The 27,397-nt window shown below is 43.5% G+C and overlaps 1 protein-coding gene across 1 annotated transcript; it reads right to left on the minus strand.

The window, feature by feature from the left end:
• Window positions 1–730: 730 nt before the first annotated feature.
• LOC148508951 (proteinase-activated receptor 1-like) lies at window positions 731–22,458 on the minus strand. The gene is made up of 2 exons (XM_088443684.1): window positions 22,260–22,458; window positions 731–4,024 (listed from the first exon to the last, which is right to left on the minus strand). Exons 1-2 carry the CDS (start codon window positions 22,342–22,344, stop codon window positions 2,847–2,849), a joined length of 1,263 nt encoding a protein of 420 aa, XP_088299810.1. The 5' UTR covers window positions 22,345–22,458; the 3' UTR covers window positions 731–2,846.
• Between the last annotated feature and the right edge of the window lie 4,939 nt (window positions 22,459–27,397).

The raw sequence follows: 27,397 nt of genomic DNA on the forward strand, positions 1-27,397 counted from the left end.
AGTGCCTAACCCTCCCCCTGACCCTACCACTTACCTTTGGGATTCCAGCAGTCGGGATGCCTGCATTCTGACTGGTGTCTGGATTCCGTGCCTGCATTCTGAGAGCTGGCATCCCGCACGCCGGGATTTAAACTACATCCCATGATGAGTTAGGTACACTTCCAAGCTGCATTACCAATTACTATTAGTAGTGTTACTATATTTATATAGTGCCAATATATTATACAGCAGGCATTACGTTGGGGTTAATTGCATCATAGGCCAATCACGTTTTTGTACCGTGGGGCGAATCTGAAGGAACCCAAGGAAAGTAATGCCAACACATGGAGACCATGCTGTACGAACAGCATACAGATAGTGTCCTGATCAAAATAGAAATCATGAACCCTAAACATTGTGCCACCGTGTCACCCACCTAGTTCCTGCAATATAAAGCACTTGAGAAGAACAATGGATCAGTTAGTCACACTGAAATGAGAACTAAGAATGTTGGTACCTTTATTATGGAGTGCTGACACATTATTCAGTGTTTTGTATTTGTGGCATAATAACCCTATGATATGATACCATATTTCGCTGCCTACCCCTAACCTCCCCCCAGGGGTGCCTAACCCTAACCCCCCCCCCCTTCCCCTAGCCTAACCCTAACCCTCCCAGGGGGGTGCCTAACCTTAAGTCCCGTGAGCCCCTAAACCTAACCCTCCCCCCCCCCCCCCGCGGCTGTCCACTAGCGGCACCCGGCTTACCTTCGTTCGATATGCCAGGCGTTGGGATTTCGGCGGGTGAATAATGATAGGCGTTGGGATTTTGACGCCTATTATTACTGCCATGCCAGGATTGCAGTCAGGAAGCTGGCGGTCGGCATTTCGACCGCCAGCTTCTTGACTACATACCATCTGTATCATCCTGTATGCATGAAGTGCTAGGCCAGAGACAATCTCCCACCTGTCCTCTCAATAAACCCTTGCATGCAATATTGCACGTACCTGCACACGTTCCCCATGGTCAGCTGTATAAAGTGGCAGTCTATGGGGCATAACTACTGACATCCCAGCAATCTGGTAAAAATTTCTGAATGGCTGGAAAATCTATTTGAATCAACACTGTCCCACCTAAATCAGGAAAGTTGGGGGAATGGAATCTCTCAAGGAAGGAATGAATGGCACACACTGGTGTCTAACCTATAAGTAACAGTTATATTTATAAAGAGCCCAAGTGTATAATTGTAATAGATGGTTGAGGATCTCTATGGTATTATCATTTACTCACATCTCTCAACTGAAAGCAAGTTTTTCCGCCACCCCCATCTATTTTGTGCTCTAGTTTCACATACCTGACATTACATTACTTATGATTACATCGTAATATTTAGAAAAAGTGACTATAAATGTGCAACACACATGCTCGCAAAATATAAAATGTCTTCTGTATATTCACTGATATAACACTGTCATGGAAACTTACAACGAGAAATATATGAGGCGCAGTGTGGAACAAGGAAACTTTTATATACAGTAGAAGCAGACAATTAAAAGTAACCCATAAAGATACTTAACACACATACATAGTTTAGGATGACATTTTCAGGTACAAAAATAATTCTCTAATCAGGAACCACACAGAAGTCAGTACACACAGGAGACTTAGCTTTCCTTTACTGGCTGCACATTACTGCTTTTACAAAACACATTACACATTCAATGGTTCGCCCTAACTGTACGACAAACTGCTGAGATATACGTCACCTGAACGTTATGTTACCTTTGAAGGTCTTATATGGTGAAGTCCAGTAAAATGTATACAGTATATTGCTGTTATTTAAGTATTTATTGAAAGCCTTAAGTCACCAGCTAAAGCTTGTCTTTTTGCTATGAACTGCAGTAGTAAAACAATGAAACAAAAAAATAAACATTATAACAAAATAGTACACATAATCCAAACTTTCATCTGGTGAATTAAGAGCATAGTTACCGACATTCTCGCAGACCCGTCCCCCACTTTATAATGCAGATATTACCGTCATTATAAAGCAGGGTGCGGGGCTACAACAATGCAATTCAGCGCAATTCTCATCATCGCCCTCCCGGAACGCCCACTTTCACACGGGGGGGCGGCACTCATTCCGGGAACTTGCCTCCTCTTGCGGGGCCAGGAAACGCACATGAATTTTAGGAGGCTCCCGGCAGTCCCGGGAAAGTAGTATGATTAAGAGCCATATTTTAGTTCCAATTAACATCAAAAAGGTTTTAATGATAACTCTCTAGCAATATGCAGGAGGAGATTGCCACTAACAGCCAATAAGTTTGTGTCCTCCTTAAACTTATGTTCAACATTTCCTCTAAGGATATTGCACCCATCATCAGCTGGACAATCAGCAACAGTTTTACTAACCTTGTGAACTTCTCAAATGGCATTTTCCTTACTGGAATACCATGTAAAGGATGACCTGTACAACGTGTTGCCCTGTATCTAGTTTTAGCTTTTAGGGCTGAGCAGCACTCCAGTTACTGAGTTGGGATGACTCTGTTAGGAATGTATCCATACAATATTTTCTGAAGAGTAAATAACTGTGACGATAACTAGTACATTTAACCAGCTTTGATCTAATGCAGCTCACCAAAGATCAATCTCATATAACTGATATTTTGAAGGTGAATTACTTGTAGCTACATTTTAAATAAATACTGATAAAACACTCTTTGTCCTAGACATATCTCAGTGGTACGATATCATTTACACTTCAACTCTGTGCTGAAAAACCATTGCTCCGAAACGGACAGCCCAAGCTGAACACAAAGAAGGTTATGCTATCCTATACAAGAAGGTGCAGTAAGTAGATGTAACATTTATGTCAAAAGCTTACGGTAGATGCTGTTCTTTGCCACAGTGATGCCAGTCTCGTTTTTACTTGCAGAGCTCATTAAGTGACCACTGCTGCTTACCGGATCATCCACCTTCTTATTGCACAGTAAACTATAAAGGTACCGCTGACACTGAGTGGACGCATAGTAATATATAAGAGGATCCAGACAGCAACTGATGCTGCTAATACAAGCACAAAGGATGTAGGCAAAATACAGGGACTCGTTGCTTCCATGATCGAAATAAAGATAATGAATTAAAAAGATGACATTTGTTGGCCCAAAACACATAATAAAAACACAAAGCACAACAATAGCTAAGAACAAGGCTCGAGTCTTCTTACACGTGTTGTCAATGCTAGAACTGCTAAGACTGTGGATGATACCAGTGTAAGAGACAGTGGTAATGATCAGAGGCAGGAAAAAGAAGGCCGAGATGAAAGTGGAGAAATAATAAAGGTAAAACGTCTGTAGGTCTTTTAGGTCCAGCACATCATGGCAGGTAGTGATGCCTAGTGAAGCAATGTATTGCGTTTGCTCGCTCATTAATAGTGGCACAGTGCTGGCTATGGATATTATCCAGATGGAGAGGCAGACCAGCCAGGCTCGGCTCATTGTGCGCCAAGACAGAGAATGCATTGGAAAAACTACAGCCAGGAACCTGTCCACGCTGATGCTGGTCATAAGCAGGATGGAGCAGTACATGTTGCAGTAAAACGCAGAGGTGACAAATCGGCACATTCCAGGTCCAAACAGCCAGTTGTTCCCGGAGAATCGATAAGCAGCACTGAAAGGCAGCCCCATAATAAAGAGCACATCGGCAGCTGCCAGGTTCAGCATGTACACCACTGCCGGCTTCCTGACTTTCATCTTGAACAGGAATATGATGATCGCCATTATATTCAAAGGCAGAGCCAGAATGAAAACCAGGGTGTACACCGATGGTACAATCTTAGTCAGCCACTGACTGGTGAGATACACTTCAGCATCCTTTGAGATGTTTTTGGGAGTTTCAAACTTTACGCTGCGGCTGCGTGGTATGTCAGGCTCGAGACCCGATGCTTCTCCCGAACCATCTATTGCGTCCTCTGGAAAATATTCAAATACGTCATCAGAGGGAATACTGTAGAATGTTCTTAAGGACAGATTTCCTTTGTCATCATCTGAAATAAAAAATCAAATAAATATAAATATTGAATAGCAACAATAGCAGTGTTTAAATACATTAAAACTTTCAATAAAAACAGACATATCTTCACTGGGATGTAGTTAGCAGACCTGGCGGACGGAATGCCTCCGGTCTGAATCCCGACGGTGGAAGCCCGACACAGGATTTAAGATAGCCGTCGAAATACAGACGCCGAAGGGGGAAGACTTAGGTTTAGGCACTAACGGGGAGGGTTAGGGTGCGGGGTGGGGTGGGATAGGGTTAGGTTACAAGAAGGGAGGGTTAGGGGGGAGAAGGGAGGAGGTTAAGTGTACTTCCCCAACCCCTGTCGGGATACAGACCATCGGGATTCCATTGTCTGTATTTTGACAGGAGGTATTACATACCAATTCCGACCGGCGGATGGCATGCAGTCGGTCTGAATCCCAACGGTGGAAGCCCGATACGGGATTTAAGATAGCCTATCTTAATCCCGACGCCGGAATATAGATAGATGCCAGCCCGAATGAGATAAGGGTTTAGGCATGTTGGGATGCCGCTGTCTGTATTTTGACAGGAGGCATCCCGACTGCCGGTACTACATACCCATTCCGTACAGCGGACGGCATGCCGCCGGTCTAAATCCCGATGGTATATTTATTCTTATCTCAATGCTGGAATAGACAGACGCCAGCCCAAACGAGGTAAGCCGGGGGCGTCTTAGCTGTTAGCAGTGGGGGGACGACGCATAGCAGGGTTAGCGTTAGGTTTTGGGGGGGTTTTGTGAGGCAACCTTAGTGGGGGGGTTAGGGTTAGGCACCACTGGGGGGGAGAGGGTTAGGCACTAAGGGGAGAGGGCTAGGTTTAGTCACGAAGGGGGAAGACTTAGGTTTAGGCACTAACGGGGAGGGTTAGGGTGCGGTGTGGGGAGGGTTAGGGTTAGGCTACAAGGGAGGGTTAGTGGGAGAAGGGGAAAGAGTAAGTATACTTAGCCGACCCCTGTCGGGATACTGACCATCAGGATGCCGCTGTTGGTATTTTGACAGGAGGCATCCTGACTGCCGGTATTACATACCCATTCCATCTTCATTTACAGTTTTCTATAACCAATCTAATGGGGAGCTAGCTGGCCGGTACTTCCCCACTAATGCCAGCTCTGCCTAAATGGTATACCTACAGGTTGCTGTATTGCAGCTACAGTACCTGCCATCAGTAGCTGCACTGGGGCCACTTTCTGGTTACCTATTAGCAGCACTGCACCAAGCCAAGGGCCATTGTCCAGCATCTTATTGACAGCACATAGGTCTTTACCCGAACGAGTCTACTGAGCATCCACAGTCAGTGTCCACAGCAGATAACCCAGCATGGCTCTCAGTTAGCTGAGCCATAAACAACAATTGCCATCTTCATCCAAAGCCTAAGATGTCAGCTGTCAGCTCCTTAACACCTTCTACACAGGGCAATTTTTTATGTGATTTTATATCAGTGGCTGCATTTATCTGGTTATATTTTGAGATGGATTCATTGTTAGTTGAGAGTGAGGGCTATGTGGAGGGGACAGTGAGAGCTATAGAGGGGGCAATGTGCTATGTCTAGTGAATGTCACAAATGTTAATGACACAATTTGTGCCATAGTACGTCTCCTGCCACCATCGCAGGACAAATGACTGCTTTTTTGGAAGTACAAAGGGTTGCATCCCACTTCAGGAGTCTCCTGGATAAATAGGCAACTATGAAGTAGCTTTTCATGTACAGTATATGGCACCTTTTGGTTGGTTCATACCACTGGCCCTTTAAGTCACAAAGTCATCATTTGTATTTCCAATGTCATGCATTAGTGTCATGCAGTATCTGTATGCGGTGATTACTTTTCTTTTCCATTGAATTCAGCAAGATATTCATCCTTTGTAGATAAACCAGTATCGTCAAACTTCTTGGCATAAAGTAGTAAATAACAATTAAGGAAGTGCTCCTACAGTATTCTCTTTCAGGACCATATAAGGCAGACAAGAGCTAAACAGACATCAACCTTGTAAAGAATTCTGAGCTACATTTCCTGTATTGTTTTAGTATGAAAATTTCAAATCGAAATCCATTATTTAATCATCTTGTCCCCATTAGTGAAACCTCCATCTTTCAGTCTTTCCAAAGTTCCTACTCGCGCCTCTTCAATCTATCCTATCCTCCTCTTTCACTGTACCTCCACTGACCCTCTCTGCTAAATGTTACTTTGGCTCACTGTCTCCTACAGAATCAACTTCCAAATCTTTACCGTAAACTACAAAGCCCTCAGCCACTCCTTCCTCCTCTACATCTCCCACCTCATAACACCTATCATCTGATACATGAACGTCCCTCTCCAGAGCAAGTTAAATATCTTAACCATTACTATAATAAATAGACACGGAGGCATACTGTATGTAAGGGGAAAAGAAGGTCAGCTTTATTAAAACTAATAAGTGCTTCACTACTAAACTAATTAAGCAAAAGGGAAGGCCAGATAGCGTATGGTGGCGAAGAAAGAATGGCCCCACTAGGCATAACTTCACATCCATCTAGATCCGAGGCCATCTGCCAACCCACCACCACTCTCAAAGTATCCACCTCCCATACCAATGACACAACCCAGGCCCATCTGGAACGGTGGTTCCACTGACCCCAGTAGAGTAGAATCAGCCTAACCTGTGTATTGGAGGAGAGAGCACCTCGAGACCTAAAGGAAGATAGCGACTGATACTGTTCTTTCCCGCCAAGTAGATAGCCAACACCAACTAACCATCAACGAGACGGGAGAGTGGGAAACTTCACAATCAAAGGAGTGTCACCAAAATGGCCATTACACTCTTTCCCCCCTCTCACCTCCATAATCCTATTAGATTAGCCACCAGTCACCAAGGTTTCAAGTGTGCCTTCAAAACTGGACTCTTCATTCAAGACTATTAGCCCTCCTAACTGCTTTGACTTTACATTACTCTCTACTCCCCATTTAGGGTCACCCCAATTGTGTCTGCCCATTCCCTCATGGATGCAAGTTTCACAAGCAGGACCCTCTGTATTCTCTTTTCTAACACAGAACCCCTATCTCACATGCTGCTGAGCACCGGCCTACCTAACCCGGGTGCTACTTATCACTGATGCTTACTGTCTTGTCAATAGCTGGATCTGCAATTCTATGTTTTATTTTCACTCTGTCAATTTGTTGTTAATTGGTTATTGTATAGTTTCTTATTATGGAATTATGTATCATTCATTGTTGTCTGTGCATTGTTTAACACTTTTCATTGTGTTTTCTGTTCACCCCCTATGTACGGCACTGCAGACTACTTGTGGTTCTAGAGGTTCAGTAAACCAAAAGAGCAGCTTTTGTGGAGGACTGAAGTTACTTATCTGGGAAGGGCTGGTAACTCCTTGGCCTTTCAAGGCAAACACAAGCCAGTGACAAAGGCTCTCCTATACTATAATCAAATACAACAAGGCCTCATCTAACTAGCTTCCAAAGCAGAGTCTACTCGTCAATTCACAGTATAGGGGGGATTCAATTGATCGCAATGTTGTTAGCTCTGGAAATTAGTGGCCGAAAGGTATTCGACTGGCCGTGCAGTAAACTGCGACTAGAGAATTTCTGCTCGCACACTCCTGAGGGGGTTTCTATTAGAAGCCAGGGGGGGGGCAGGCGGCAGCCAGGAGGCTTGCCTGCCTTTCCCGGGGAGTCGGGAGCAGCACCCGATATTCGGGAAGCTCCCGAACAAATTGTGAGGGTTGGCAAGCCTGTAAGAATTACAGTGACCACTATTCAATACAGAAAGCCATATGTAATACAAAATATGTAATATGTAATACCATTCTAGTGACCAATGTGATTATCTTCACTCGAGTGACTCCTGTTGATGACATCACTTGAATTCTACCCCGACTCCTTCCTTCCAAATGAAGCTGCTATGTAAAGGGTGACCTCGGACCCCACTCCTACACAATAAAGTAGTAAAGGTAACAAGGTAAAGATAGTGGAGGATTGAAGAGGCGGACTACCAACAGTATAGAAATATATGATTGGCCCTTTCCAATATGCGCACTATACAACAGGCAGCCGAAGGGTAAGTGTCTATAGGATGTTACCCTCACCCACAGAAATTGATAAAAAATAGAAAGAGACACTCTCCCCTCTGCGCCACACAACAATGGGTCAAACAAAATGACAACTTATCTTAACAATGTAATTCCTTTTAGGTGAAGACTTCTGGGAACTCCTTGCAACAGTTAGAAGACAAGTTCCAGGTGGTGGTACATGTAAAAAATAAATGAACATAACCTAGTGCAGTATTTCCATACAAGGTGTTATATATAAAATAAGACAGCAAATGTAATGAGTGAGTAACTCAAATATAGTCCATAAAATTCCAGAAAATAGTATTTTTAATCCAAATGCGCAGATAATAGTTTCTTTGTAATAATACAATAAAACATTGGTGAGCAACAGATCCCAACTTAATGAGGGTGGCTTCCTACCAGATTTTGGAGTGTAAGGATGCACATAGACACTGAGGTTGCCTCATTTAGAGTTTAACACATATTATTGCTCTTCTGTAACCTGTGTATCCATCAGAACATGGAGGGCAGGAGCATGCAAATGAAGTGAGAGTATAGTAAGGGTGTATTCACATAATTGCTATAAACCGTACTTAGCAGTAGACACGGCCATTGCTGCTACATAAAAAAAACGAGCACCAGTTCTCATACCGTCAGCTGGGATGAACAGCTTGTGCTATCATACAGTACCAAGCAATAATAAATAATGGTTGGTCAGAAAATAACAGGAAAACCAGCTCAGGGCTGAATTTCCTGTGGTCCCAAACCCTGGCAACCAGGCAACCATTAACTGCTTGCGCTGGTCGGCGCTTGTTGAACTACCAGTGCTAGCATACCCATGGCCCAGACTACTTAGGTAAACTTAAGCAGTTACCTAGGTCACTGAATGAGTTTCATAATGTCACCCATCCAGTGTTTTTTAAAGATCCTGACATTAAGAAGAAGCAGCAGATTGTTACACTTGAAGCTGCTGCTCCTCCATGTCAGTGAGACACTTGGCTAAGAGGAGACAAGGATGACGTCTCACCACGCACCTGCCACAGTAAGAAGCCCCAGAGATGTGGTTGTAATGTCTGTGTAAAACGAGGGACGCCAATTTTGAATTGGGAGACAAAGGCGGCGAGGTGGTGCTATACAATGCTGGGATTACCGGCATTGTACAGCTTGGGTTTGGCTACGAACACGCGATTTAAGTGCGAATCACGTCATCTGCAGCCCGGACCACCCACTTAACCCGGTAAGAAGGCGGCTGGGGCAGGGTGACGGTCATCTTCCATCTTCGGGAGACTGGCCCACTTTTCCAGGTAACTGAGAGCGCCACACGATTTTCAGGAATCTCCCGGCCGTTGCGGGTCTGTGGACAAGTATGCTACAATTTCATCAAAATGTGCTCTAAGAACATCATAATTATTTTCAATTTCTAAAATCTATATTTATAGATATTTAATTATTATTGTGTGTGAAGCGGGCACCTACATCGGCATTGTGGCCTGTGCATTTTATTCTCAGTCACAGCAGTGTAGCACTTTTAATGTATTTCAAAATTAGGGTGTGCAAACCAAACCCCCATGAATTTATACTGTATATATCATGTGTCTTAGTAGGTGACCACATCACCATGGCAGACAGGTCTGTGCTGCCAAACTAAACTTTGCTTATATGTGAAAGGTGTGGCTTGTGTATCATATGCTTATTCTATTTGTTTTCTGGTCTCACCATATGCAATAGCATTAAACCTATGAACTGGTCACAGTAAATAAAGCAGTTATTTGTTAAAGTACAGAAGTAAATGTGAGTCACAATAAATTGTACTTAGGGGACCACTAACAAAAACAACTTCAAGGACAGAACATAATTGTGTTTGCTGCACTTTTAATTTTATTAACATGCAAACAAAATGGCAAAGTTTATTTTAGAATTGATCGTTAATGTGAGAATTACACGTAATACCAATAAACAAATCCACCAGTTAATACAGAAATGTTTAAAGGAGATGAACACCTAGAATTAGTATGCTTACAGAAGAAACCCCCTCCCCTGATGAGTTAACTGCAGCTGTTAAGTCATATTCATTGACCCAGGCGCAGAGAAGTTACTGTTCCCAGCATGGTGAGTGTCACACACAGAAACAGCGTAATACTGATAGTTGGGGGGATGGAAAGTGATGCCATTTTTTGCAATGGACGGGAGCTCTCTATGTAATACCGCCCATAATAGGAAGCTCTACATTTTAAACCAATCCTCAGCTTTTTATTCCACCCATCAGAAGGAGCCCGGTATTTTAAACCACCCATTAGAGGGAGCTCTGCATTTTATACCGTCCATCAGAGGAAGCTCAGCATTTTATACCGTCCATCAGAGGAAGCTCAGCATTTTATACCGCCCATCAGAGGGAGCTCAGCATTTTATACCGCCCATCAGAGGGAGCTCAGCATTTTATACCGCCCATCAGAGGGAGCTCAGCATTTTATACCGTCCATCAGAGGAAGCTCTGCATTTTATACCGTCCATCAGAGGGAGCTCAGCATTTTATACCGCCCATCAGAGGGAGCTCAGCATTTTATACCGTCCATCAGAGGGAGCTCAGCATTTTATACCGTCCATCAGAGGGAGCTCAGCATTTTATACCGCCCATCAGAGGGAGCTCAGCATTTTATACCGCCCATCAGAGGGAGCTCAGCATTTTATACCGCCCATCAGAGGGAGCTCAGCATTTTATACCGTCCATCAGAGGAAGCTCAGCATTTTATACCGTCCATCAGAGGAAGCTCAGCATTTTATACCGCCCATCAGAGGGAGCTCAGCATTTTATACCGCCCATCAGAGGGAGCTCAGCATTTTATACCGCCCATCAGAGGGAGCTCAGCATTTTATACCGCCCATCAGAGGGAGCTCAGCATTTTATACCGCCCATCAGAGGGAGCTCTGCACTTTATACCGCCCATCAGAGGGAGCTCTGCACTTTATACTGTCCATCAGAAGCAGCTCTGCACTTTATACCGCCCATCAGAAGGAGCCCTGTACCGCCCATTAGAGGGAGCTCTGCATGTGATACCGCCCATTAGAGGGAGCTCTGACAAATGTAATACCGCCCATTAGAGGGAGCTCTGCACTTTATACTGTCCATCAGAAGCAGCTCTGCACTTTATACCGCCCATCAGAAGGAGCCCTGTACCGCCCATTAGAGGGAGCTCTGCATGTGATACCGCCCATTAGAGGGAGCTCTGACAAATGTAATACCGCCCATTAGAGGGAGATCTGCATTTTATACCAATCATCAGAAGGAGCTCTGCTTTTTATTTAAAAGCGAGTGGCACAGGGGTGGAACACTGCTCATATCCTGAAGAAGCCGCTGAATACTTTGGAGGTGGAGAAATGCGCTGAGGTTGTGGCAGCGGTCTGCGTTTAGTGTGATCACACTGCATATATCATTCACCCCTGCCGAATGCCAGCAAATAGCGATACCACTCTGGAGGACTTTAAAAACGGACTCTATTACAAGCGCCTGGAAGATCGAGCAACATATGTGAGTACACCACATTATTGTCAGACTGATTCATTGGATGTGATATCTGCCCTCCCAGTACAATTACTTTGGAGGTTCAAGTTTAAGAGCATTGTCCTTATTAAACTGGATACAAGCATACCATCTAATCTCTTTCATCTATATTATTGCTGTAAGACCGGATGCTTCATATCGTATTGAATTAACTCTTTACTCTACTTAAGTGGATTACCAATACACCATTCAAGTACCATCAACTTGATTTAAAGATCCAATGCTGGAATTATTTAAAGATATCGTTCTTCTTGTGTCCCAGTCCAGAGACTGCCATTTTCGTGTTGATATTTTTGTTTGATATGCACAATTGTTACTAATATGCTAGATACATTCTCTGCGTGGATAGTGTTGCTAAATACGCTTTTGTTTTTAGATTTCTCTATATTGTTTCTAAATGACATCCAAGTACATTGCCCTCAAGTGATGTAGATTTATTATTTTCCTTTTTTATATGCATATGCTGTGTTAGCCATTTACTGGAAATGAATAAGCATTTTATTTAGCTAGAACACCCTTTCAGCAGTTCAAAATACATTCAGATGCAAGTCAGTTAGGCTTGAATTTTGGCATCATAGACTCGGTCTTGTTCAATGTTTTTTAATATATGTATATGTGAATAATTAGGTGGATTTTTTTTTCTATACAGACAGCGCTTCAATTATCTATCTTATTTTTTTCTTGCCATTAGAGGGAGCCCGGCATGTTATATTGCCCATTAGAGGGAGCTTGGCATGTTATACCACCCATTAGAGGGAGCTCTGCATGTTATACCGCCCATTAGAGGGAGCTCAGCATGTTATACCACCCATTAGAGGGAGCTCTGCATGTTATACCACCCATTAGAGGGAGCTCTGCATGTTATACCACCCATTAGAGGGAGCTCTGCATGTTATACCACCCATTAGAGGGAGCTCTGCATGTTATACCGCCCATTAGAGGGAGCTCGGCATGTTATACCACCCATTAGAGGGAGCTCCGCATGTAATATCACCCATTAGAGGGAGCTCTGCATGTAATATCACCCATTAGAGGGAGCTCTGCATGTAATATCACCCATTAGAGGGAGCTCTGCATTTTGTACCAATCATCAGAAGGAGCTCTGCATGTTATATCACCCATTAGAGGGAGCTCTGCATTTTATACCATCCATCACAGGGAACTCTACATTTTATACCACCCATCAGAGGAAGTTCTACATTTTATACCGCCCATCAGAGGAAGATCTACATTTTATACTGACCATCAGAAGGAGCTCTGCACTTTATATCACCCATCAGAAGGAGCTCTGTATTTTATACCACCCATTAGAGGGAGCTCTGCATGTTATACCGCCCATTAGAGGGAGCTCTGCATGTAATATCACCCATTAGAAGGAGCTCTGCATGTTATACCGCCCATTAGAGAGAGCTCTGTATATAATATCACCCATTAGAGGGAGCTCTGCATTGTAATATCACCCATTAGAGGGAGCTCTGCATTTTATACCAATCATCAGAAGGAGCTTTGCTTTTTATTCCGCCCATCAGAAGGAGCCCTGTATTTTAAACCACCCATTAGAGGGAGCTCTGCATGTTATATTTCCCATTAGAGGGAGCTCTGCATGTTATACCGCCCATTAGAGGGAGCTCTGCATGTTATACCATCCATCAGAGGGAATTCTATGTTTTATACCGCCCATCAGGGGAAGCTCTACATTTTATACTGACCATCAGAGGAAGTTCTACATTTTATACTGACCATCAGAAGGAGCACTGCACTTTATACCGCCAATCAGAGGGAGCTCTGCACTTTATACCACCCATTAGAAGGAGCTGTGCGTGTTATACCGCCCATTGGAGGGAGCTCTGCATGTTATACCGCCCATTAGAGGGAGCTCTGCATTTTATACCATCCATCAGAGGAAGCTCTACATTTTATACCACCCATCAGAAGGAGCTCTGCACTTTATACTGCCCATCAGAGTGAGCTTTGCACTTTATACCGCCCATCAGAAGGAGCTCTGCACTTTATACCGCCCATTAGAGGGAGCTCTGCATGTGATACTGACCATTAGAGGGAGCCCTGCATTTTATACCGTCCATCAGAGGGAGCTTAGCATTTTATACAGCCCATCAGAAGAAGTACAGCATTTTATACAGACCATTAAATGGAGTGCTGCATTTTATACCGCCCATCAGAGGGAGCTCTGCACTTTATACCATCCATCAGAAGTACAGCATGCACACTGCCCATCAGAGGGAGCTCTGCATTTTATACCGCCCAGCAGAGGGAGCTTAGCATTTTATACAGCCCATCAGAAGAAGTACAGCATTTTATACAGACCATTAAATGGAGTGCTGCATTTTATACCGCTCATCAGAGGGAGCTCTGCACTTTATACCATTCATCAGAGGGAGCTCTGCATTTTATACCGTCCATCACAGGGAACTCTACGTTTTATACCACCCATCAGAGGAATCTCTACATTTTATACTGACCATCAGAAGGAGCTCTGCACTTTATACCACCCATCAGAAGGAGCTCTGTATTTTATACCACCCATTAGAGGGAGCTCTGCATGTAATATCACCCATTAGAGGGAGCTCTGCATTTTATACCATTCATCAGAAGGAGCTCTGTATTTTAAGCCACCCATTAGAGGGAGCTCTGCATGTTATATTTCCCATTAGAGGGAGCTCTGCATGTTATACCGCCCATTAGAGGGAGCTCTGCATGTTATACCATCCATCAGAGGGAATTCTATGTTTTATACCGCCCATCAAGGGAAGCTCTACATTTTATACTGACCATCAGAGGAAGTTCTACATTTTATACTGACCATCAGAAGGAGCACTGCACTTTATACCGCCAATCAGAGGGAGCTCTGCACTTTATACCACCCATTAGAAGGAGCTGTGCGTGTTATACCGCCCATTGGAGGGAGCTCTGCATGTTATACCGCCCATTAGAGGGAGCTCTGCATTTTATACCATCCATCAGAGGAAGCTCTACATTTTATACCACCCATCAGAAGGAGCTCTGCACTTTATACCGCCCATCAGAGTGAGCTTTGCACTTTATACCGCCCATCAGAAGGAGCTCTGCACTTTATACCGCCCATTAGAGGGAGCTCTGCATGTGATACTGACCATTAGAGGGAGCCCTGCATTTTATACCGTCCATCAGAGGGAGCTTAGCATTTTATACAGCCCATCAGAAGAAGTACAGCATTTTATACAGACCATTAAATGGAGTGCTGCATTTTATGCCGCCCATCAGAGGGAGCTCTGCACTTTATACCATCCATCAGAAGTACAGCATGCACACTGCCCATCAGAGGGAGCTCTGCATTTTATACCGCCCAGCAGAGGGAGCTTAGCATTTTATACAGCCCATCAGAAGAAGTACAGCATTTTATACAGACCATTAAATGGAGTGCTGCATTTTATACCGCTCATCAGAGGGAGCTCTGCACTTTATACCGCCCATTAGAGGGAGCTCTGCATGTGATACTGCCCATCAGAGGGAGCTCTGCATTTTATACCGCCCAGCAGAGGGAGCTTAGCATTTTATACAGCCCATCAGAAGAAGTACAGCATTTTATACAGACCATTAAATGGAGTGCTGCATTTTATACCGCTCATCAGAGGGAGCTCTGCACTTTATACCATTCATCAGAGGGAGCTCTGCATTTTATACCATCCATCAGAAGTAGTACAGCATGTCACACTGCCCATCAGAGGGAGCTCTGTATTTTATACCGTCCATCACAGGGAACTCTACGTTTTATACCACCCATCAGAGGAATCTCTACATTTTATACTGACCATCAGAAGGAGCTCTGCACTTTATACCACCCATCAGAAGGAGCTCTGTATTTTATACCACCCATTAGAGGGAGCTCTGCATGTAATATCACCCATTAGAGGGAGCTCTGCATTTTATACCATTCATCAGAAGGAGCTCTGCTTTTTATTCCTCCCAACAGAAGGAGCCCTGTATTTTAAGCCACCCATTAGAGGGAGCTCTGCATGTTATACCATCCATCAGAGGAAGTTCTATATTTTATACCGCCCATCAGAAGGAGCTCTGCACTTTATACAGCCCATCAGAGGGAGCTCTGCATTTTATACCACCCATCAGAGGAAGCACAGCATTTCATACTGACCGTTAGAGGGAGCTCTGCATTTTATACCACCCAGAGGGAGCTCTGCATTTTATACCGTGCATCAGAGGGAGCTCTGCATTTTATATCAACCATCAGAGGGAGCTCTGCATTTTATACCACTCATCCGAGGGAGCTCTGCATTTTATACCACCCATTAGATGGAGCTCTGCATTTTATACTGCGCATCAGAGGTAGCTCTGCATTTTATACAAACCATCAGAGGGAGCTCTGCATTTTATACCACCCATCAGAGGGAGCTCTGCATTTCATACAGCACATCAAAGGGAGCTCTGCATTTTATACCGTGCATCATAGAAGTTTGTGTCTTATACCGGCCATCAAAGGGAGCTCTGCATTTTATACCGTCCATCAGAGGGAGCCCTTTGTTTTATACCACCCATCAGAGGGAAAGCTAAACTTTATACCACCTATCAGAGGGAGCTCTGCACTTTATACCGCCTATCAGAGGGAGCTCTGCATTTTATACTGCCTATCAGAGGGAGCGCTAAACTTTATATGGCCTATCAGAGGGAACTCAGCATTTTATACCACCCCACAGAGGGAGCTCTGCACTTTATACCGCCATCAGAGGGAGTCCTGCATTTTAGATATGCCCATCAGAGGGAGCTCTGCACTTTATACCGCCCATCAGAGGGAGCTCTGCATTTTATACTGTCCATCAGAGAGCTCTGCATCTTATACCGCCCATCAAAAGGGAGCTCTGCATTTTATACCGCCTATCAGAGGGAACTCTGCACTTTATACCACCCATTAGGGGGAGCTTTGCACTTTATACCACTCATCAGAGGGAGCTCTGCAATGATCATGTGTCATTTGGTGGGATTCTGCACTGAATGCAGGCCGTCAGATAGTACTGTGATTGTACTGTTTATAGTTCATGAATGGGGGGAAATGCATTATGTACTGTTCATAGTGGGTTGTTGGGAACATGATCAATATCCCAATATGGCACTTAGAATACCGATGCCTGAATCCCGACACCTGTCAGAATCCTGGCGCCTGCATCAGTAAGGCCCGGGGGTTAGGGTTATGCACTAGGGGCAGGGTTAGAGTTAGATACTAAGGGGGGAGGGTTAGGTCTAGGGTGCGGGGAGGGGGAGGTTAAGTTTAGGCACTAGGGGGGAGGTTAGGTTTAGTCACCGGGAAGGGAGGGTTAGGGTTCAGGAGAGGATACTGACCGACAAGTGCCGGTATCCTAACCCTGGCGGAATTCTGACCGCCGGGATCTCGTACTCAACACGGTTTCAGAAATATCACTGGCTGTATAAAAGTCAGTGAACACCTGATTCTAGCTTTCTCCAATCTCTCACTGTGTTGATACATGTCTGTTTCATTCATATTCTCATTTACCCAGCCAACCCAAAATCACTCATATTAGGGCACTTTATAGTCTTTTATAGTCATTATAGTCTTACTAGACATATTTTGCAAACATTTTTTTATTCCTCTATTCATCTAGAGATGGACACATCACTAAGGCTAAGACTAGGGGGAAAGCAAAACTGGGCTGACATTTTGCATAATTTGAGATTTGTAGGGAACAGGGCATTTGTGCAGCGTCCGGGCCAAGCATTCATTAAACTGTGCTGGGTGATTGTGGTAGGGGGCAAGGCTAAATTCTGCAAAATGAGTAGTTTAGCTTTGAAAATCATTTGTGTCTCAAGTTAGTATATAGCTTAAACTGTAGGAGATAGCAGTGTACATTTGGTAGCAGAACTTTCCATACATTAGGTGAGGTCAGAGGGAGGAAGGGGGCAGAATGCAGAATGGGTGTTTGACAGAAGGTAAGCAGACAGTCCCATGATGTCACCCCCTGAGAATGTTTTACCGAGTCTGAACTCTGACCTACTGGTGATGGCTGTGGAAACATTTTTATGTTATCTAATCAAAAAGTAATGACAATAAAACCTTAGGATATAAGTTACAACAGTAATGCATTCAACAGAAGTGCTTGTGAACTTAGGACCTCATTCAGAGTCTCTTGCAAGATGCGATCGCTCGCTGACAAAAAGGGGCCGGATATTGTAATGAAATGCTCACGCTGCGTCTCGTAAGGACACCCACTATGTTTTAGCGAGCTACGGCAAAGTGCACTCGCAAGTGTCTAAAGACGGCCCCTTGCCACTCGCAACAGATGTCATCTCCGGGAAATTAAGGATTAATCAGGACCATCACGAGCCATCTGAGCTGCTCGCAGCCCTTGGGGTTGCCTTAGCCTGCCGCAAGCACTGCGATCAGTGCTGGCTGAAATACATTCAGGTGACGTGTACCATGACGCTACTAATTACGCACGCCCTTTAAACGGTGTTTTGGAGGCCTGACACGCCTGCATACGCACAACCACTCCCCCATTCACAAGCACCTTCCCGTTACCAGCCACAAATGGCCTTTCCTGTCAATCAACTATCGGGAGTCACTTCCTGCTCGCAAGGCGTACAAGCGACAGATTTTGTGATCGCAAGGACTCGTACGCATATGCGCACAATGAAGTGCATGCATGCGTGGTCTTTTAACATCGGCCGCGTACGAGCGAGCGGCCGCTTGCGAGAGACTCTGAATGAGGTCCTTAGTCAATGATCCTGCTTAGCCCCTGCAGTTAAAAGATATGAGGATAGACGTGCAAAATAAATGTTTTCCTGAACTCAGGCATATGGCCTGGACTAGAGAGACATCTATTTAAACCATAATATTGAGTCTTAGGGATCAATGCAAATAAAAGCGATGGCTGTGATGTGCCAACGGACTAGTAATGCAGAACTTCACAGGTACAACATTCATCCCATTGAGGTGATTAGTAAAAGGAGCAATGTTGCTCTGCTGTAAGTACTTGTGATGTGACGCTGCACATCGCACATAAATTAATTGTCCCCTAGGGGAAAATTCAATGCCTGGCAAAGTGCCACCGATCATCACCGCAAACAATTACAGTAGACAATCTGTGATAATTTTCCTGCGCACCTCTACTGGTCACAAGGTGCCTTCACACAACCTTGCCATCACACAACCATGCCATCACACAACCGTGCCATCACACAACAGTGCCATCACATAACCGTGCCATCACACAACCACGCCATCCCACAACTGCGCCATCACACAACCGTGCTGTCACACAATGTGCCATCACGCAACCGTCCCATCATGCAACCGTGCCAACACACAATCGTGCCATCACACGACCGTCCCATCACTCGACCGTGCCATCACACAACCGTGCCATCACAAGGAATTTAATTTAATTTGATGCATCCTATGGGATATAAAAATTCAAGTATTCTGTTAAGTCAGAAAGATAAGTAGGATATTACCAAATCTATATTCCCTACCACATGGATACACATACAGACTATTGTTTTTTATTTCCCTGATCCTTCTCCCCTAAATGATATATTATCACTGTTAATATTACTGTTACTTTTGCAGAAATGTTAGTATAACATAACATGGATACGTAGAAAAAATCCTGTCTCTAAACTTGTATACATGGGGTGCAAAACAAGACAGAGTGATGGTGTCATTAATGTGCAGAATGTGATAATCTGCAGCTCTCAATGTTAGGGCTAACTAAAGCAGCATGTTCTGTAACACACAGAGAGGCACGAGGTAGCTACACTGTTGATAGATGCATCCAAAAGACAAATGTAATTTGCTGCATGAAGTCACAAATCGCTGATGTAATCCTAAACCTACCATGTTATTATTATAGTGATACTATAGTGATAAGATGAATTTTAGCAACACGAAATCTATTTGAAAGATAAGTAAAGTGGGATTTGAAAACATATATAGGGATAAACTTACACACCCAGTCTAAAAAAATTTTCAAAGGTAATTTTAAGAGATACTCAAAGACTAGACATACAGATAACCATGTAATCAACTGATTAATGATCTGTAAACAATGAATTGCACTTTCACTTCTACATACCATATGCTCCATATTTTCACCAAGTATTTCCACATACAGTATATGACTCATGCTGTGATTATATATCATATCTTCTGTACTTATCAGCAGAACTCACATTTTAACCAATGAGCCTCAGTCTACAAAACATAAGCAAGTGAGTGACCACATACTGTATATTGCACCTGTTGAGTCTGATCTGCACACATTGGGCCGGATTCATTACGGATCGCAACTGCGAATGCAATAGCGATTACGCATGCAGTTCAACTGCGATAGTATGCTAATCCATTGCCAGCTTAATGCCGCCGCAGCACTACATAAGAACGCTCACGTTACCTTACACACATCCGTAATGTTTAGCAAGACTGCAAAACCATCGGTAACATCGAGTACCATCGCAGCCTCACGCACACTTGCACAAGCTCTGACCTTACTCAGAAACTGCTAACTTCAGCGCACACTATCAGGCCTCAGGCTGCGTAGGGCATCGGAGTGGATAGATTATGCACGCCGATGCAACGGCGTTCAAACCCATTGGCACCCTGCGTTTCCCTGACCACCCCCCATCACCAACCACAAACGGCACTTCCTGTCAATCACTCTGCGATGGGTCTGCATAGTCACTGCGATCGCAGTCCCGATCACAGTGGCCGGTTCGCACACGCGCACTGCAATGCATACGCATGTGCAGAACGCAACAATCTGCCTATTGCGTGCGTATTAGCAACTGCGATCCTGGCTGAATGAGGCCCATTATACACTACACTTCTGGTCAGTAAGCTGGTACAGAGCTCAGCTCACGCTGGGAGGGACTTTCAGTACTTTGTCAGAATGAAATAAAAGGTCTGTTAAGTTTCCGAGAAATGTGAAACAAAGGCCCTGAGAACGCAGATATCTCAGGCTGTTTGGGCTAATCCAAGCCCTACAACAACAATAAAAATCACATAACAAAGAAAACAGTATAGAATGTTCTGTGTTTGTTCAACAAACTATTTATGCTATTAATTCATCTTGTGGATTATGCTGCTGCAATGTTAAAATTAACAAAAATAGTAACAATAATACTGCATAAAACAATATTAATGTTTATCATCCTTTCTGTGCAATATTATAGACAACATAAACATAAATACATTTATTTGATGCTGGGTACACACTACACAATGTGTACCCAACACGACACAATGTGTACCCAAGCCAGCGACAGGCCTTGGCTTGCTGCAAGTGCATACACACTTGCCGATGCCGGGTCCGATTAGGAGGAGGTACGTGTCATGCTGCATGCATAGTTAGCAACGGGCCATGTTGCTAGCACCCAGCGGAAGTGAGCATATCATGGGTACATACTAGATGAATATGTCACTCCGATCCGTAGGACTTATTGTCTAAGTATGTACCCAGTTTCAGTCTGTAGATTGGAGGAACATTTTGCAGCAGTGCACGTCACAGTCACTCATGTACCACAGGACACACAGTAGAGTTACATGAGAAGTACAGATTGGACATGTCACATTCACACATGTACCACAGGACACACACAGTTATAGGAAGTACAGACTGGACACACACAGTAGAGTTACATGAGAAGTACAGACTGGAGACGTCAGTCACACATGTACCACATGACACACTGTAGAAGTACAGACTGGACACGTCACATTCACACATGTACCACAGGACATACAGTAGAGTTACATGAGAAGTACAGACTGGACACGTCAGTCACACATGTACCACAGTACAAGTACAGAGTGGACACGTCAGTCACACATGTACCACAGGACACACAGTAGAGTTACATGAGAAGTACAGACTGGACACATGTCACAGTCACACATGTACCACAGGACACACACAGTTATAAGAAGTACAGATTGGACACACACAGTAGAGTTACATGAGAAGTACAGACTGGACACGTCAGTCACACATTTACCACAGGACACACAGTAGAAGTACAGACTGGACATGTCACATTCACACATGTACCACAGGACAAACTCTAGAGTTACATGAGAAGTACGGACCGGACACGTCAGTCACACATGTACCACAGTACAAGTACAGAGTGGACACGTCAGTCACACATGTACCACAGGACACACAGTAGAGTTACATGAGAAGTACAGACTGGACACATGTCACAGTCACACATGTACCACAGGACACACACAGTTATAAGAAGTACAGATTGGACACACACAGTAGAGTTACATGAGAAGTACAGACTGGACACGTCAGTCACACATGTAGCACAGGACACAGTAGACTAGAGTTACATTAGAAGTACAAACTGGACACATGTCACATTCACATATGTAGCACAGGACACACAGTAGACGTACAGACTGGACAAATGTCACATTCACACATGTACCACAGGACACACAGTGAACTAAAGTTACATTAGAAGTACAAACTGGACACGTCATAGTCACACATGTACCACAGGGCACACAGAATGACATTACAAGTACAGACTAGATACATGTCACAGTGATGAGTGGTGAGTAGTGCTCTCTCACCGTCTAACAGCAGCTCACACTGCACAGTGCACAAGGTGCTCACTAGTCCTAGCAGGGACAGCGCTAGCAGCAGCCGGGTCTCCATGTCCTCTCCTCCGAGAGTTTCTTCTAATAATCAGACGTTCTCCTCTCTGCTCTCAGTGTGACCCCAGCACAGAGATACGGCACTAGCACAGTTACAGCTCAGCGGGCAAGAGCATGTGGCATACAGCCAGCAGACTCCCTGTAGTTGGAGGCGTGAGTCTCCCTGAGCCTTCCCTCTGTGGTTAGGTCACAGCAGGCAGTGAGGACCTCAGTGCTCAGGGAGTGCAGGAAGGAATTTGTCTTTGTTATCTGTTCCCCAGGATTCAGTGGGAGGATGTGATGTGGGTAAATAGGGGGTGGAGGTAAGGGTCATCCTCCCATTGCTGCTTTCTCCTCGTGCATCTGTTAGAGATGCAGAAGTGTATGAATAAGATTTTTTTTTATCAAAGGCTTGTCTCATTTTTAATATATGCAAAGTGTAAGATCATCCCTATGACATTCTGATTCTGAGTTATACACTTTTCATTCAGCCCTCCCCTGGTGTACAAGTGTGTGTCTGAATGCGCAAGGGCTGGGACTCCCACTTTGAACGGCTGCTGTCGCAAACATCGGACAGACCACTGTGACTTGCACCTGCCCCATGCAAAGTTCGGACCACTCCTTGCTTGTGACACTCTCATAACACACCAATCAGTCGGAAAATCTGCGTCTGTTTATCCACATCCCTGTCACCGCCGAGGTACGGCAAAAGCATTCAGGAGTAGGGGGAACTTTATCAAATCTTGGAGAGAGATAAAGTGGAGAGAGATGAAGTACCACCAATTAGCTTCTAACAGTCATTCTTCTAGCACAGCCGGTAAAATGACAGTAGAAGATGATTGGTTTTACTACTATGGCCCTCATTCAGAGCCACTCGCTAGCGGCAGTACGCTCGTTCCGAGCGATGTTCGCACATCTGCGCATGCGTACGGTTTTTAGTACGCATGCGCGAACCAGTCAGTGCGGCCGAAAATCGTTGGTACGCAATATAGCGAGGGCCTGCTATTTTGAGTGACAGAATGAGGCGTATGTGGGTGGTAACAGGGGAAGGTGCTTGAAAACGGGGAGTGGAGATTCGAATGCAGGCGTGCTTAAAGGTCAAAACGGGCGTTTTAAGGGAGTGCATAATTAATACAGCAGCGTCATTGACCACGTCACTTGGTTTTTTTTAACTCAGAACTGCTCGCAAAATAGCGGTTGAAAACACCAACCACAAGAATAGCGAGCAGTTCATACGCTGTACGATGTACTCGATTAATCTAATAAATAGCGGACATGACGTATGGTGCGTGCGGCCAGGGGGCGTTTTTATCAAATAAACGAGCGTATGTTTTGCTCGCTCGTTCAGACTTAGAGGTGGGAACAGACTGCAATTTGCGAACGGATCATTTGAATAGCCACCCCTTGTTTTTGAACGAACGACTACAAATAGCGAACGGCTCTGAATCAGGCCCTATATCTCTCCCTAATTTATCTCTCTCCAAGATTTGATAAATCTCCCCCAAAGTGTGAATTTGTACCCAGTAACCAAGGGATGCATGCACTGTGCAATTATGTGTGACATTTAGATGCATGCGCAGTAATAAAAAAAACCCGCAAATTTACGTGAACATCGGCATTGCCTGAAACCCAAAATCAGCCCCAAAGTGCACATAATGCTACAAGCATGGATGATAGCAATTACTTCAAATAATAGTGCACTTCTGTAACCTGGCTCTGATAGGAACCAAAGGACTTTGCAATATTGGAGGCTGCCACCATGTGGAGCCATTATGCACTAAAACTGAGACAAGTCAGCAACAGGACTGTGTGTTTTTGGTGGCACATGTGCAGTTGAGACTAAAACAAGAGATAACGAGGAGCAGGGTGAGCTGCAGCAGGTCTGCTGTGAAGGACAAGAGACTGGGCAAAGCGTTATAGCTGATTTAGCGAAATGACAGAAGCCAGTGAATACCCACTGATGGCGTGCTGAGAGACCAAAACAAAAGTGCCAGCTGATACTGGGAAACAGAGACAGTGTGTCTGCACTAGCAGCCGCAGCTGAGATTCATGAAGGCTGTGTGTAAAGGAACTGTTAAAGGAGAAGGCGCCCCTATTGTTTAAGAGCTACTGAAAACTATTACAGAGCTATTGCGAGAGTGTATGAGAGATACTTAGGGGTTAATCAACTTAGGTGTGAGGTGCGCGTTACTGTTTTCTCTTCGAATTTGCATTGCAAATTCATTTTGCAATCCAATTAGCAACTCGAACTGAACCAGTCAGAGTGAATTAGCATTTTTCCATTCACAGAGATGGAAAGGAAAATCTTTATTTTTATGTTAAAATGTCGGGACCTAGTGCTGTGCTTGGACACCCCCACTAACAACTAATTAGGCAAATGGGAGTTTCCAATTAAAAAAAATGGTCTCCAATTACACCAAAAGCAACTTTATCGTTAGTTTAGGCACCACAAATTTAATTACAGTATTTTTTTAATTGAAAAATAATAGTTTTTTAATAATTTTTTTACAATATTCAAAGTGCCCTCAAAGTATCCTTAAATCACCTGTTTTCTTAATTTATTTTTTGCATTTTTAGTTTAATCCTTTGAGATTTGCATAACGGTGGGTTTCGTTCTGATCGATATGAAATAGTACACACACGTGACCATTTCAGTGAGTACAAATTAACACACTTTATTTACAATTAGCAAACAAACAAAGTATACAGTATACTCAACTTTTGTCTATATATTCAGATGACACCAGTAATTTATCCTCTTCAGCATAAGATGTACTTCATCTTCATCTGGGGAGCCCTCGTTTCAACAACACCCAGGTAGTTCAATTTACATTTCAGGCACCCTACTGCAGTCTCAGGTCCATGCACGAGCCAAAGAGCCTTTGTCTATGTCTTGATTCATATACCATAGTCTGGGGTGTTGGCTTCCCGGATATTAAGCCCATATTAGTTACATACTGGGTAGCAAGCACTGATTGGTACAACATAGCATGGACCATTCTCATCTCTTGCACATGCTCTGTAACTATTAAGATATACTACCAGACAAAGAAATACAGTAATGACGTGTCCTAATGTCTAGAGATAAACTCTCAAAGCCCCTTTGTCTAGAATAACCCATAATGCTTAGCATCACTCTCTACACATCTTACAATGGTCATCCCACTGGAATGTGGCTCACTGTCTACTGATAACACTATATAAGCTATGGATGGCTCATTGTATATCTCTGATAGTGACAGGTACAAGTTATGGCCTCTCAATTTATGTCTTGTTTGACCTTAAAAGGTGAAAATGACCATTTTATGCATAGACTACAACTGCATGAATACAATCTCTTTTCAAACCTCAATGGGGCCTAGCACAGGTTGTGTGTGTTACAACTTAAATGACTATGTAGAAATTAATTATTTAACCCACTGGTTACAAGATTAAAGGAAAAATATAGGTTTTTATCTTTTTTTGCATTTTTTTAAAAAAAAGTACAAATCAGACATTTGACACCATGAAAAAACCTTCAGTACTTTCCTAATGCCCACAAGCAGCCTTCTATATAGTCCTGCTAACAAAATTATAAATTTTGGGGGGTCCAGAATGGTCTCCCCACTTTTTCATGCACTTCTCTCACATCGCATTTGGTAGTCAATTCATAAACCTCTGCTGTGAGTAGGCATTTTTAATTGGATTTGAGAATTCTTGAGTGCGTGCATTTGTGCAGTCATCGATTTCATTAAACAAACTCACTACTCGCAATTTGCAGTTAATTGGATAGACCCCTATATAATTATTGACAGATGCTGAGAATTGCTAAGAGTTACTGATATCTGCTTTCTTTTAAGTACTGTGGAATCCTGAATTGTGAAAGAGACTAAACTACTGTAAACAGTGTGATACTCATCTTGTTTGAGCTACTAGAGAAACAGTGCCTGAGTTTTTCAGTGTAAAGAGTGGCAGCCATTTTATGTGAATACTAAGCTGAGTTAAAAAGCACTTAAGAACTGAGTTATTGCTATTAAGCAGTACTGAAGACATATTGCAAGCGGAACTGTATTCATTGTGCCTTGTCATTGGAAAAGCAAAGCTATTTTCTGTAATCAGGAGCAAATAGCATTATATGCTAAACTTATTGCTATTACCAATTGTGGATTACAGGTCAATGATAATCCAGCAATAGAGTACTAGACAGAGCTTTATGAGCACTTTAGAGTAAAATACTGAATGGTTTTGAGGTTTTTGCTAAATCTGCTTAGCAATATTCTGTGTTGCTATTACTGTATAGTATAGTATAGTATAGTATAGTATATTAAGACAATTGAGAAATTGTCCCTAGTTATTGTCAAAGAGGTGTTGTAGCAGCAAAGTCTGTTTAACTATTGGAAAGAGGTATTGTCTATTGCATATTCACTACTGTATTGCTAACCAATATTTTGAAATTGCTATGTTCCATTTTGTGCTGTAATCTTCTGTTATATGTATGGTGGTCATTATTTTTTTCACACAGTGACCTGCCTTGGATCCACGTCCTCCTATCCCCCTTTAAAAATGTATCATAATTATTGTATTTTTCAAGGCCATCACATTATGTAATGTTACTTTGCTAGCCTTTCTGCTGTAGCCTGAGGTGGATACAGCTTGCGGAGTCATTGCCAAAGGAGAAGCTTTAAGGTACCATCTTTTCTGTGACTTCTACGCCCTGAGTATCACACAGAGTCAGTGACAGATCCAGGGGGGAGGGGGACTCTAGATCTTTTTAAATTCTGTGTAGATTGTGAACAAATTCACAAAATCTATGGAAGAAATTTAGCATTTTAAACTTGTATACATCTGTGTTTAGGTCATGCTCCTGCACATTTACATACATGGTGAGGGCTGTGTTTTCATTACTGTTCATGAGTGAGTGCCTGGATCATTAAATTGAAGAACCTACTGTACAGGCAATTCCTCTGCTGTTGTTTTTATGGGTACACTTATGTCAACATGTATAGCAGGGACCTATTAAATCTGTTATTACCCAGTCTTGTTTTTATTACTGGTTGAACTTGTCACCAATTGTAAAGTGCTACAGAGTATGATAA

This window comes from Taudactylus pleione, unplaced genomic scaffold (genome assembly GCF_031769625.1).
Source record: "Taudactylus pleione unplaced genomic scaffold, aTauple2 ptg000333l, whole genome shotgun sequence".
Classification (NCBI taxonomy): Eukaryota; Metazoa; Chordata; class Amphibia; order Anura; family Myobatrachidae; genus Taudactylus; species Taudactylus pleione.